At 51.8% G+C, this 14253-nt stretch overlaps 1 protein-coding gene across 1 annotated transcript in view; it reads left to right on the top strand.

Annotated features, from left to right (window-relative positions):
- Window positions 1-14253, top strand: part of LOC130530285 (IQ motif and SEC7 domain-containing protein 2-like) — a 59286-nt gene that overhangs the window by 36335 nt on the left and 8698 nt on the right. The window contains exons 3-13 of the mRNA XM_057041317.1: window positions 5756-5924; window positions 6377-6544; window positions 6743-6916; window positions 6995-7090; window positions 7201-7823; window positions 7908-8840; window positions 9034-9192; window positions 9268-9390; window positions 9563-9729; window positions 9967-10106; window positions 10183-10308. Of these exons, the coding sequence (XP_056897297.1) occupies window positions 5756-5924; window positions 6377-6544; window positions 6743-6916; window positions 6995-7090; window positions 7201-7823; window positions 7908-8840; window positions 9034-9192; window positions 9268-9390; window positions 9563-9729; window positions 9967-10106; window positions 10183-10308 (2878 nt within the window). The remainder of the gene's footprint in view (window positions 1-5755; window positions 5925-6376; window positions 6545-6742; window positions 6917-6994; window positions 7091-7200; window positions 7824-7907; window positions 8841-9033; window positions 9193-9267; window positions 9391-9562; window positions 9730-9966; window positions 10107-10182; window positions 10309-14253) is intronic.

Here is a 14253-nt window from a genome sequence, read left to right as displayed (position 1 = left end):
TGCCACTAAGAGAGTGAGAGTATTTATTTATAGCTCCCAACATGACAGCAGCGATGTATGAAGATGAGCCAGCCTCCACCATCGAGCGTCTGCCAAATACTACTGAAACATGACAAAAACATGACAACAACACAGCAAAAACACAGCAACAACATGACAAAAACACAGCAAAAACATGACAAAACACAGTAAAAACATGACAAAAACACAGTAAAAACGTGACAAAAACATGACAACAACATGACAGAAAAACTCTCCTAATTCAGGACTTTCTGTGTGTAGCGGCAGATGAGTTTATTTGCCTACTTTTATTGATAGCTTAGCATGTAAATGTGCTATGTCTCCATTTGTTAAGCATGTGCAACAAGATTCTTCATGTTGAAGGAGAGACGTGAGGAGGCTAGTCGGGAGGAGGCTAGTCGGAGGAGGCTAGTCGGGAGGAGGCTAGTCGGAGGAGGCTTGTCGGGAGGAGGCTAGTCGGGAAGAGGCTAGTCGAGAGGAGGCTAGTCGGAGGAGGCTAGTCGGGAGGAGGCTAGTCGGAGGAGGCTTGTCGGGAGGAGGCTAGTCGGAGGAGGCTAGTCGGGAGGAGGCTAGTCGGGAAGAGGCTAGTCGAGAGGAGGCTAGTCGGGAGGAGGCTAGTCGGGAGGAGGCTTGTTGGGAGGAGGCTCGTCGGGAGGAGGCTAGTCAGGAGGAGGCTTGTCGGGAGGAGGCTAGTCAGGAGGAGGCTAGTCGGGATGAGGCTAGTCGGGAGGAGGCTAGTCGTCTGCCTCATATTTGGCTCTATCTGGAATGATATTAGCATGTTAGCATTGTATATTAGCATGTTAGCATTGCTTTTGTGGGTCCGTCAGACCATTCAGTAAACTCGAACACTCATCTAGTCACACGCCCTTTTGGACCTACTGGGCCTGGACCCTGATGCGTCTCCATTGAAGTCCCTCACGTCACAGCTTGGGGCCATTCCAGAACCAGGATGGTGCTCAGAACAAATGTTAGACAAGAACCTGCTGTGTGACCCAGCAAAGTGCTGAACTGCCGGATCTGGAGAGCCATCGTGTGTCCAGTTCCATGGTTCCTCTGGATTCTGTCCCTTGGCTGGTTATTACTGGTGTCCCCCCCCCCCCACTGTGTGTTTGTGTTGGTGGTCAAGGTCCGTTCTGGGTCGCCTGTCAGCTCGCTGTCGGCACTCAAACCCCTGATTCATGCGTCTCTCTGCCATGTCTCATCTGTCCGACCGGGACCAGCTGTCCAACCTCGTTAGCTCCAGATCTGATGTGGGGCCAGTCGGAGTCCGTGTCCCGTCCCATTAGAGCCCGCCCGCTGATCTGGACGTGAGCGTTATGCTCGGAGATGTCCGAGAGGAGGAGCTGCCTGGCTTCATCACAGCTGAGGAGCATCAGGAAGCATCAGGTGACGACTCAGGGCGGCGGCGGCTGCGGCGGGCTGAGAACGGAGCGAGTCCGGTTCAGCCAGGGTCCACTTCAGCTCAGAACGGGACTAATGTTGTCTTGGACGGCATAGCGGCAGAAACAGAAGCCAGCTATGACTGTGGGTGCGTTGATGTGGGTCGGGCCTCTGCAGAGTGTTGCCGTGGCAACAGTGACAATGCTCCAACAATGGTGGCTAAACTCTGGTCTCGGGTCCTTCCCGCGTGCTTGGACACAGGAAACACGCGTGTATCATGCAGAGGAGCCATGACCATCTGCAGGGGGAGAGGCGAGAGCGAGGTGGCGGCGATGACACATATGCGGCGCTGCGAAGAGCGGCTCCTCGCCTCGGGCCCCACTGCCATGTGGCGCCTGTTTGGACTGTCGGCACCAGAAAACACACTGAAATTCTCCACAACACGCGGCGCTCTGCTTCAACAAGCTGCATACTTTTCCCAGAATGCCTCTGGGTCTGTAAGTAAAGCTGGGGGGGGGCGTCCCTCAGACCTACAGGTGGATCTCCTGGGTGTTCTCGGTCCCATCCTGACCCCCCAGCGCGTTCATGGGCCACAGAGACGTTGGGGACCATAAGCCCCGTCCCCAGAGGGGAGAATTAAGGCCACGTGTAAAAAATTGATTCGAGTTTGGGGCATTTTTGAAAAATGAATGTAAATGTAACTTTTTAGCAGGACGATTCCAAACAGACTATCAGAATCCTGACAAACAGTCAGGATAACTGAATGATGATTGCTAAGGATCCCCTGGATCCCCCTTAGATCCCCTGGATCCCCCTGGGGAGCCGTGGTGGCTCCAGGTTAAATCAAAGATTCCCGGAGTTCCTTCTCATCCAGCGCTGTTGTGGAGATTCTGGTGATCAGGAACCAAACAGAACCTCTTCCTGCTCCTCCTCTTCCTCCTGCTCCTCCTCCTCCTCCTCCTCCTCCTCCTCCTCCTCCTCCTCCTCATGTACTGGTGTCAGCCTGACTGACCTCGTCCCGCTGGGACTCGCTGCCTGTTGTGTCACATTGCTTCATCCTCACTTCCTGTTTGTCCTAGCATGTGTTCCTTCTCGGTGCCTCCTCCTCCCTTCCTCCTCCTCCCTTCCTCCTCCTCCCTTCCTCCTCCCCTCTTCCTCCTCCTCCCTGGAAGACTCGCTTCCTGTCGTTCTTGCTGTGCTGTGTCCAGACAGAACACTGGAAACATGTTTAAAGTCATCAGCAGCTCCTGGTCAGATTGTTTGTGAAACACTGATGTCAGTCAACATGGCAGCAGTCACGTCATGCTCAGCTAGCTAGAGCAGCTAGCTAGGTCAACTAGCTAGGTCAACTAGCTAGGTCAGCTAGCTCAGACGCTCAGATAAGGGCGCCGCTTTGGTCAAGCATGAAGCGTCAAACATGCTATAATAGTGTAATAACAAGGTTTTCAAGGTTTTTGTCGCTGTCTCTGGTGACCTTGAGCATTGACCTTTATGTTTAGAGTGCTGTAATTATAGATTATAGATTCAGAAATTCATTAAAAATTTAGCTGAGGGTTCATTTGAAAGTGGCCCTGTTCCCCCTGCTCCGCCCACTCCTGCACCACCTACTCCTCCTGCTCCGCCCACTCTTCCTGCTTTACCCACTCCTCCTGCTCCTGCTCCACCCACTCTTCCTGCTCCACCCTCTCCTTCTTTACCCACTCCTCCTCCTCCCTCTCCTCCTGCTCCACCCACTCCTCCTGCTCCTCCCACTCTTCTTGCTCTGCCCACTCATGCTCCTCTCACTCTTCCTGCTCCACCCACTCATGCTCCTCCCATTTTTCCTGCTTCGCCCACTCCTGTTCCGCCCACTCCTGATCCACCCACTCCTCCTGCTCCTCCCACTCTCCCTGCTCCTCCTGCTCCGCCCACTCCTGCTCCACCAACTCCTCCAGCTCCTCCCACTTTTCCTGCTCCTCCTGCTCCGCCCACTCCTGCTCCACCAACTCCTCCAGCTCCTCCCACTTTTCATGCTCCTCCTGCTCCGCCCACTCCTGCTCCACCCACTCCTCCTGCTCCTCCCACTCTTCCTGCTCCTTCTGCTCCGCCCAGTTCTGCTCCTCCCACTCCTCCTGCTCCACCCACTCCTCCTGCTCCGCTCGTCAACGATCAACCTCGATTGTGTCCACCAGAAGCTCTCATGCATCACAGGCGTATTTGTTGCTCTTGTTTTAGGACTCTCCTTAATTACCTTTGATCAGGTCAGGTTTCCAGATGACGTTCACAGCTTAATAATCAATTCCAGCAGTGGACAAACGACACGAGGGAGACATTTCTGATGATGTCAGAGGATGGCACCTGTCCGAGGAATTATTTACTACTGTTATTACACCTGGTTATAAGCAATCAGAAAAATCCTGTTCAGCTCACATCTTCTCTTCATGTTTGGAGAGAAGTGAAACAGAATGAGCAGCAGGTAAAGAAGTTGAGAAGGTCGAGTCAGAGTCACCCGGAGTTTGACCGAGGTGCTCTGTTGTCTCTGGGCACAGCTGGGGGGTGAATCAAACGCACCCCCCAGATGGACCCTGCAGCTGGGGGATGAATCAAACGCACCCCTCAAATGGACCCTGCAGCTGGGGGACGAATCAAACGCACCCCCTCAGATGGACCCTGCAGATGAATCAAACGCAACCCCCAGATGGACCCTGCAGCAGAGGGAGGAAGGAAGGAAGGAAGGAAGAAAGGAAGGAAGGAAGGACAGAAGGGAGGGAGGGAGGGAGGACGGAGGGAGGGAGGGAGGGAGGGAGGAAAGAAGGAAGGAGGAGAGGGAGGAAGGGAGGGAGGGAGGAAGGAAGGAATGAGGAGAGGGAGGAAGGACAGAAGGGAGGGAGGCAGTAAAGAAGGAAGGAAGGAAGGAAGGAAGGAAGGAAGGAAGGAAGGAAGGAAGGAAGGAAGGAAGGAAGGGGGAAAGGGAGGAAGGATAGATAGATAGATAGATAGATAGATAGATAGATAGATAGATAGATAGATAGATAGATAGATAGATAGATGGCCCATGCCACTCAAATCTATGTTTAGGGTGTAAATGCATCATAATCAAAGCCTCTCTCTCTCCTCCCGCTCTCCTCCCTCTCTCTCTATATATCTTCCTCTCACTCTTCTTCTCTTCCTCTCTCTCCCTCTCTCCCACCAACACACACTACACACCCACTCCTGCAAACTGTGCACACCTACACACACACTGCTGTGGGTTATGAGTCACCATCCTGTCTTATGTGTGTGCGTGCACGTGTACGTGCACCAATATTAGTGTTTCAGGTTCACAGCTTTTTTTTCTCCTGCTGATCACACACTGGTCTTCTCCTCAGTGGCTCCTGGTGTGTGTGTGTGTGTGTGTGTGTGTGTGTGTGTGTGTGTGTGTGTGTGTGTGTGTGTTCACTGCCGTGGCTGAAGATCAGCCGTTTCTGGAAATTCTGGCTTTGACTCTTCAGGCGGTTTGATCAGCGTTGACTGGGTTTAAACTGGTTTTAGGCTGGTTTTAGGCTGGTTTTAGACTGGTTTTAGGCTGGTTTTAGGCTGGTTTTAGACTGGTTTTAGACTGGTTTTAGGCTGGTTTTAGGCTGGTTTTAGACTGGTTTTAGACTGGTTTTAGGCTGGTTTTAGGCTGGTTTTAGACTGGTTTTAGACTGGTTTGTAATCCAGCTGAGGTTTCGGCCAGGCTGACTTCACCGTCACCGAGAGCTGCTTACCCTAACCCCGTGTCGTGGGCACCCACAAAACCAGTGTGTGAATGGCTGAATCAACACTGCTCTTATATTTGGTCCAGACACCTGAGTGGTTACGAGGCAGTCCTCGGTTGCCATGGTGATGTTACCATTTGGCCCTGCTTCTTGAGAGCTGCAGTGCTGCTGCCTCGATGCTGCTGTGGTCTATGGGTGGTGCAGTGTTCCAGTAGAGGTTCTTCAGTCTTGCCTCTACCCGTGAAATGCCTTCAACACAATGCTTCACAGCTGGGCAGATGTTCTGTGTCCAGACCTACCTTTTCTCCCTTTTTTTCCTGGAGACTCCTCCATGACGACCATATTCGTTGACGGTGAAACCTGAAATCTCTTGGTGGCTGCTCAGGGGAAGCTGATTGTTTGAGGAGCCTGGGGGTAGCTGTGCATCACCTGACCACACAAGCCATGAGGCTAACAGGCTAACTACGGTCTGACTCCGTGGTCACAGTTCCCTGGGAGCTCAGATCTTCTGGGGTTCTCCTCCGTCTGCAGGGTGCTGCTTCAATCTTCCGCACAAAACAAAAAACGACACTGATTTTGTGTAAAATATTGAAAAGATTGTTTGATGTTTATCTTCATGTGTCTTTTGACAGCGTGGAGAGCGACCCTCAGTGTCCGGAGGCGCTCACGTTTCCCGACTCGTCCTTCGGCCACCAGCCTCCATTCTATCGCTACAGCAACAGCCCCCTCTCGAGCCCCTGTGACCCGTACAGCTCAGCCTCCATCAGCCGGCCCCCGGGAGCCTTGCACACACACACACAGGTACAGCTCATCTTCTCTACACCTGAAAACTCCTCACACTGAGCACCTCATCAGGCGTGTTCATTCACCAAGACTTCAGGTGCACGTGTATGGTATGTAGAGTACATGTGCTGAGAATTGAGCCAGCAACTTCCTGATCACTGGGGTGAAACCAGTAAAACAGTGTTTGTGGTCTCAGAAACTCGCCCCCTCTCTTTGAAGGTCAGCCGTGTCGTCGGCCAGTTTATTTTTTCATCATAGTTGTGTCTCTGTGGGCTCGGCTGTGATCCAAAAGTCTGTTGTGCTTCGGAGGACCTTGGTGAAGGTCAGATCTGGGATCCGGTGCCTCCTGCTGCTCCCAACACCAACATTATTAAATCTGCCGTGTCAGGACGTCTGCTCGAGCTCCCTTTTTCAAAGTCTGCAAACTCACCTCACTGATTAATCATCTGCCTCCGTCCGCTTCACCACAGGGCAGCTCCCCCATCTCGCCCCCCAGCCCGGCAAGCCTCGCCTGGGCTCAGCGCAGCCGACACCAGCCAGCCAGTCTGGCGCTCCGCAAGCAAGAGGAGGAAGAGAGCAAACGCTGCAAAGCTCTCTCTGACAGCTATGAGCTCTCAACAGACCTCCAGGACAAGAAGGTACAAACAGCTGCAGTGTTTCCTGCTGTAACCAGCCCAGGAACTAGGAAAGTTCCTGATGTTGGAGAGTCAACTCAAACTCAGCCGATCAAAGGCTGTTTCAGATGCCACCGCGTTCGCTAAATATCAAACCATGTTTCTGTCTGAGGAAAGGATTCCAAAATAAAATGTGTCTTTACTGGGAATGGTTGCTGATAGGTGGAGATGCTGGAGAGGAAGTACGGGGGGCCGTTTGTGTCCCGGCGAGCGGCGAGGACCATCCAGACGGCGTTCAGGCAGTACCGCATGAACAAGAACTTTGAGAGGCTTCGCAGCTCCGCCTCTGAGAGCAGGATGACGCGCCGCATCATCTTGTCCAACATGAGGATGCAGGTAAACATGTTTCCATGTTAATAACCTGTGAATGAAAATGTGGCAGGAGTGACCCCTGTTTGTTCTGGTCTGGTCCAGTACTCGTTTGACGAGCGCCAACCTCAGGGTCAAGGGTCAGCGGGCCTGCAGGGCTGCAGTGAAGCAGCAGACATGGACGACTCCTTTTCTAAACAGGTACGTGTTGATGTTTTTTTGTGATTCGCGTGAAATCCTGTGGAGGTGATCCACGCGGAGGTGATTCACAAGACGATGTAGCTGACATCTGCGCCTCCTTCGTCCTGCAGGTGAAATCGCTGGCCGACTCCATGGATGACTCCCTCACCTGCCAATCTGGCCGTGAAGATTCACAGGAAGTAGGAGGCGAGGGGGAGGAAGAAGAGGAGGAGGAGGATGAGGAGGGGGAGGAAGAAGAGGAGGAAGAGGAGGAGGAGGAAGATGAGGACGAAGATTACAGAGAGTGTTCCTGGCGAAACACAAACCCGTCTTCCCGGCGCTTGGCAGGACGTGTGGGAGGAGCTGGGGGCAGAGGGGGTGTGGGGGGAGGCAACGCCATGCATGAGGACAGCACTGCCACCTCCTTCAGTGATGTCACCCTCTACATGGATGAGGGTTGCCTCCCCTCCTCGCCACTCTCCCGCCCGTCCTCCTCGCCACTGTCCCGCCCTGCCTCCAGCTCCGACACAGAATACTGGGGAGCAGGAGGTGGAGTGGGAGTTGGTTCGGGGGGGAGAGAGGACAGCAGGGAGACAGAAGGAGGCAGCATCGGAAGCAGAAGGAGCAGCACCCCCTGCACAGAGTGTCGAGGAGAGTACAGAGGCAGGACGGGTGGAGGAGGGGGAGGTGGAGGACACCTCCCTGTGTTGACCATTGAACCCCCCAGTGACAGCTCAGTGGACATGAGTGACAGGTCAGTACAGCCAATCAGAGAGCTTCTACAGAGACCAGAATCGCTGATCTCTTCTCACCAAATCTTTCACGCTTCCGTCTTCAGGTCAGAGCGCGGTTCCATCGGACGCCTGGTCTACGAACAAGATCCCTCAGGGGTTGAGCGAGGAGGTGGAGACAGGACAAGGAGGACAGTGGGTGGGGATGGAGAGAGTGGCGAGGACGAGCGAGAAGGGGGAGGAGGGGGAGGAAGCAGTGAAGCTGACTCCCCACAGGGAACCATCAAACACAAACCAAATGGCCGCTCTGTTGCCACTGCACAGGGACAGACTCGAAGCCCCACCAGTGTCCCCTTACCAATGCCTTCAGCTCGGACCCTGCCCACTCACCCGCTTCCTCAAGCATTCCAACACACCCACACCCACCCTCAGACCTCTCCCATCCCTCACCTGCCCACCATCCTCCACCACCAACCACAGTACAACCAGCCTCACGTGATGCACATGCACCACATTCACGGCAGTGGCCCTTATGTCCAGCACACTCACCACTTTGCCCAGCACCATTACCATCACCTGCACCACCAACAGCACCACCACCACCCTCACCATTACCCAGAACCTCCTTCCTCCCCGCTGCCTTCCCCGATTCCGCCGCTTACGCCCCTCTCCCCGTTGCCACCGCCGCTCACGCCCTCCCCTCTGTCCTCCTCCTCCTCCATGCTCCACAACATTGAGGTCCAGCAGCACCAGCAGCACCATCCCCACCATCCGCACCTCCACCACCACCACCTGCTCTGCTCGGACGGAGACAACGAGAGCGTCAACTCTACCACCACCAACTCCAACGATGACACCACCGTCAACAACTGCAGCTCCGGTTCCTCGTCCCGGGACAGCCTCCGGGAGCCCCTGGGGGGGGCCACGCTGGGGAAACAGACTTATCAGCGAGAGACCCGCCACAGCTGGGACTCACCTGCCTTCAACAACGATGTGGTGCAGCGGCGGCAGTACCGCATCGGACTCAACCTCTTCAACAAGTACGAGTGTGTCCATGATGTTTCTGCCTGTTCTTGCACACAAAGATGCTCGAGGCCAAAGAGTTTCAAACACCCCCTGGCTGCATCCATCATCCATCCACCCATCTAACCATCCATTACTCATCCATCCTTCCATCCATTCTCCAGTGACTAAGCAGTTATACTAAATGATTAAATCAAATTTCAACCATAGGAAGCCAGAAAAGGGAATCCAGTACCTGATAGAGAGGGGCTTTGTGTCCGACACACCAGTGGGCATCGCTCGATTCATCCTGGAGAGAAAAGGACTGAGCAGACAGATGATTGGAGAGTTTCTGGGAAGCCGGCAACAGTTCAATAAGGACGTCCTCACGTGAGTCCAAGACCTGGCTGGTTTGAGGTCTTTTCCTGAGTGGTGGCCTGCACTGACGGTGGTGTCTGTCCACAGCTGTGTTCTGGATGAGATGGACTTCTCTGGGATGGACCTGGATGATGCTCTGAGGAAGTTCCAGGCTCAGATTAAAGTCCAGGGTGAAGCTCAGCGGGTGGAGCGACTGGTAGAGGCTTTCAGGTGCTGAACGGAAAGACTTGGCCGACAATGTTCTCTTCTCCACTTCAATGTGTTGGCTGTGTCTGCTTTGAGGGTTTGGGGATGTCACAAGAAGTTTTGGAAAAACAGTTTAAACTTAGTTGTAGCTGTGGTGCTTCATTCAGAGCTCGCTTCCTCTCCTTCCTCTCCTCAGCCAGCGGTACTGTGTGTGTAACCCTGTGCTGATTCGGCAGTTCCAGAACCCAGATACCATCTTCATCCTGGCCTTTGCCATCATCCTCCTCAACACAGATATGTACAGTCCCAACATTAAGCCTGAGAGAAAGATGAAGCTGGAGGACTTCATCAAGAACCTGCGAGGTGGGTTGACTTCAGCGCTGACTTACTTTAGCAACATTTGAGAGGAAACATTATAGACGGGAGCTAAAAGGTAACCGTTGGCGAGTAGATGTCACCAGCTGATCACCCACTACTGAAGTATTGAACATGTACAGTATATGTGTGGGGCCGTGGTTGTGGACGTAGGAGTAGGATGTCTGCAGGATGAGCAGCCAGAGGAAGCTCCAGGTCCTCACATACACCCTGTGTTTCCCTCAGGGGTTGATAACGGTCAGGACATCCCCAGAGACCTGCTGGTGGCCATCTATGGAAGAATCCAGAAATGGGAGCTGAGGACCAACGATGACCACGTCTCACAGGTCCAGGCTGTGGAGAGGATGGTCGTCGGCAAGAAGCCTGTAAGAGGTCTCCCATCAACCCCGAGCTGAAGTTGCATAATGAAGAACCTTCACTGGACTCGTGTGTGTCTCCTAGGTGCTCTCCATGCCTCACCGTAGGTTGGTGTGCTGCTGTCAGCTGTTTGAGGTTCCTGATCCAAACCGAGGTCAGAGGAGCGGCGTCCACCAGAGAGAAGTCTTCCTGTTCAATGACCTGCTGATGGTACTCAATACTTGTCTTCATCACCATCTCCTAAGTTTATGTAGATCATCCTATGGTGGTCGCATGTTTCATGGTTTTGGTGTTTTGGTGGGATGTGAATTGGTTGTGAGTCCTGGAATGTCCCAGAAAGTCCTGGCCTTGGTGGACAATTTGATGTTAGCTTAAATGAATCTACTCCTCCTACCCATCTTAATTATCATATTCCTCGTGTTACTAGTCGAGGAGGGGGAGTACCAGCAATCTATCACTCCAAGTTATTAATTAATCCTAGACCAAAATATGGTTCCAGTTCATTTGAAAGCCTGACTCTTGGCATCACCCATCTGAACTGGAAGGCAGAAAAGCCACTTCTGTTTGTAGTTGTATATCGGCCCCCTGCTGGGCCACATTCAGAGTTCCTGTCTGAGTTCTCTGATTTCTTATCTGACTTGGTCCTTAGAACGGACAAAGTCATTATCATTGGAGACTTTAATATCCATGTAGACATTGTAAATGACAGCTTTAGAAATGGCTTCATTTCATTACTTGAGTCAGTTGGTTTCCTCCAGCAGATAAACCAACCAACTCATAGCTTCAACCATACCCTAGATCTAGTTCTGATTTATGGTGTTGAGGTGAAACATGTGTCAGTGTTCCCTCAGAACCCAGTCCTGTCAGACCATTCTTTGATCACTTTTACATTAATGATTAAGGATTCTTCTATGCTCAGAACAAAGTCTTACTATAGCAGATGTCTTTCAGATAATGCTGTAGCTAAGTTTAAGGAAGCGATCCCTGTGCTAATCCCAGGACCACTGTGTGTTACCCCAGGGATCAGTCATTATAATCTTAGCCCTGCTGAGGTTGACTCTATTGCTGAAGGTGCAGCAACCTCACTGAGAATCACGCTTGATTCTGTTGCCCCCCTGAAAAAGAAAATAGTAAATCAGAGGAGGTGTGCCCCCTGGTATAACTCACATATTAGGACCCTCAAGCAGAAAGTGCGCAGACTAGAAAGGAAGTGGCATTCTTGTAAAATATATAGCTATCATGCAGCCTGGAAAGACAGTCTATTAGTTTACAAAAAGGCCCTCCGTAAAGCTAGAACACTTATTTTTCTTCTTTAATTGAGGAAAATAAGAACAACCCCAGGTTTCTTTTCAGCACTGTGGCCAAATTAACCAAGTGTTTTAGATCCACGTATCCCTTCTTCCCTTAGTGATGAAGACTTCATGAGCTTCTTCGCTGATAAAGTTCTAGCTATCAGAGAAAAAGCTAACCCGGCCATCCCAACAACTGGACCATCACCAGATGTGCTGACTGTGGGAACATACAGATTCTCCAACGAGCCCTTAAACTCCTTCAGCCCTATATATTTTTCTGAGGACAGCCCTAGATGTTGTAGGGCTGTCCTGGTTGACACGCCTCTGCAACATTGCGTGGACATCGGGGGCAGTGCCCTTGGATTGGCAGACCGGGGTGGTGGTCCCTATTTTTAAGAGTGGGGACCAGAGGGTGTGTTCCAACTATAAGGGGATCACACTCCTCAGCCTCCCTGGGAAAGTCTATGCCAGGGTGCTGGAAAAGAGGATTAGACTGATAGTCGAACCTCTGATCGAGGAGGAACAATGCGGGTTTCGCCCCGGTTGTGGAACCACAGATCAGCTCTTTACCCTTGCTGGGGTGCTTGAGGGGAGTTGGGAGTTTGCCCAACCAGTCCACATGTGTTTTGTGGACCTGGAAATGGCTTATGACCGGGTCCCCAGGAGCATCCTGTGGGGGGTGCTCCGGGAGTATGGAGTGGAAGATCCCTTGATAAGGGCCGTCCACTCCCTGTACCAAAGGAGCAGGAGTTTGGTCCGGATAGCCGGTTATAAGTCAGACCTGTTCCCAGCGAGGGTTGGACTCCGCCAGAGCTGCCCTTTGTCAACGGTTCTGTTTATAACTTTTATGGACAGAATTTCTAGGCGCAGCCGGGGAGTAGAGGGTGTCGAGTTCGGTGGGCGGAAGATCTTGTCGCTGCTTTTTGCGGATGAGGTAGTTCTTCTGGCGCCATCGAACAGGGACCTCCAACAAATGCTGGGACGGTTCGCGACCGAGTGTGAAGCGGCAGGGATGCGGATCAGCACCTCCAAGTCAGAGTCCATGGTCCTCGCTCAGAAAAAGGTAGAGTGCTTTCTCTGGGTTGGGGAGGAGGTCTTGCCCCAGGTGGAGGAGTTCAAGTATCTCGGGATCTTGTTCACGAGTGAGGGTAGGATGGAACGGGAGATCGACAGGCGGATCGGAGCAGCGTCAGCAGTGATGCAGGCGCTTAACCGATCCGTCATGGTGAAGAAGGAGCTGAGCCGGAAGGCAAAGCTCTCGATTTACCGGTCGATCTATGTCCCAGTCCTCACCTATGGCCGTCAACGCTGGGTGATGACCAAAAGAACGAGATCGCGGATACAAGCAGCTGAAATGAGTTTCCTCTGCAGGGTGGCCGGGCTTAGCCTTAGAGATAGGGTGAGAAGCTCGGACATCCGGGAGGGGCTCGGAGTAGAACCGCTGCTCCTAGGTGGACTAGGTGGAGAGATTACATCTCTCGCCTGGCTTGGGAGCGGCTGGGGGTTCCCTCGGAAGAGCTGATGGAAGTGGCTGGGGAGAGAGCTGTCTGGGCATCCCTCCTGAAGCTGCTGCCCCCGTGACCCGGATCCGGATAAGTGGGAGAAAACGAAACGAAACGAAGTCTTCACTACCACGTGTCTTTTAGATCCCATCCCAACACACCTGTTGAAGAATGTTTTACCATTGATAGGCAGTTCTGTCCTGGACCAGATCAATTGTTCTTTAGTGACAGGTTATGTACCCCGGTCCTACAAGGTGGCAGTGATTAATCTGTTGCTTAAAAAAACATCACTGGATCTTGATGTCTTAGCAAACTATAGGCCAATATCTAACCTTCCTTTTATCTCTAAAATTCTTGAGAAGGTGGTGGTGACTAAGTTACTGGAGCACCTGCAGAGAAACAGCCTGTTTGAGATGTTTCAGTCAGGCTTTAGAGCTCATCACAGCACAGAAACAGCACTTCTTAAAGTTACTAATGATCTTCTTATAGCTTCAGATCATGGACTGGTCTCTATGCTGGTTCTGCTGGATCTCAGTGCTGCTTTTGATACAGTTGATCACAGCATCCTGTTACAGAGACTGGAACATGTGATTGGGATTAAAGGGACAGCACTAGACTGGTTTAGATCATATTCATCTGATAGATACCAGTTTGCTCATGTCCATGGCGTTCCCTCTTCATACAGTAGGGTTAGCCATGGAGTTCCTCAAGGTTCTGTACTTGGACCAATCCTCTTCACCTTGTACATGCTTCCCTTAGGGAACATTATTTGGCAGCATGGGATAAATTTTCATTGTTATGCTGATGACACTCATCTTTATCTATCCATGAAACCAGAGGAGACAGAGAAGTTAGTGAAGCTTCAGACCTGTCTTAAAGACATAAAGAGCTGGATGTCTTCAAATTTCCTCCTCCTTAACTCAGGAAAAACTGAGGTCATGGTGTTTGGTCCTGAACCTCTCAGGGATAGATTAGATCATATGATCACTCTAGATGGTATCTCATTAACATCTAGTCTCTCTGTGAGGAAGCTTGGAGTAACTTTTGATCAAAATCTCTCCTTCAACTCATACATTAAATTAGTCTCTAGAAGTGCCTTTTTTCACCCGAGGAACATCACAAGGATTAGAAAACTACTGACCCACCATGATGCTGAAAAGTTAGTGCATGCATTTGTTACTTCCAGGCTGGACTATTGTAATTCTTTATTATCAGGGTGTCCAAACTCCTCTTTAAGAAGCCTCCAGCTGATCCAAAATGCTGCAGCCAGAGTTCTGACAGGTATTGACAAAAGAGATCACATAACTCCTGTAATGGCGTCGCTTCATTGGCTGCCCGTTAAATTTAGAATCATTTTTAAA

This window comes from Takifugu flavidus, chromosome 8 (assembly GCF_003711565.1).
Source record: "Takifugu flavidus isolate HTHZ2018 chromosome 8, ASM371156v2, whole genome shotgun sequence".
In the NCBI taxonomy this organism is placed as follows: Eukaryota; Metazoa; Chordata; class Actinopteri; order Tetraodontiformes; family Tetraodontidae; genus Takifugu; species Takifugu flavidus.
Note: the sequence above shows the minus strand (reverse complement) of the source record. Positions and strands in the feature narration are given on the sequence as shown.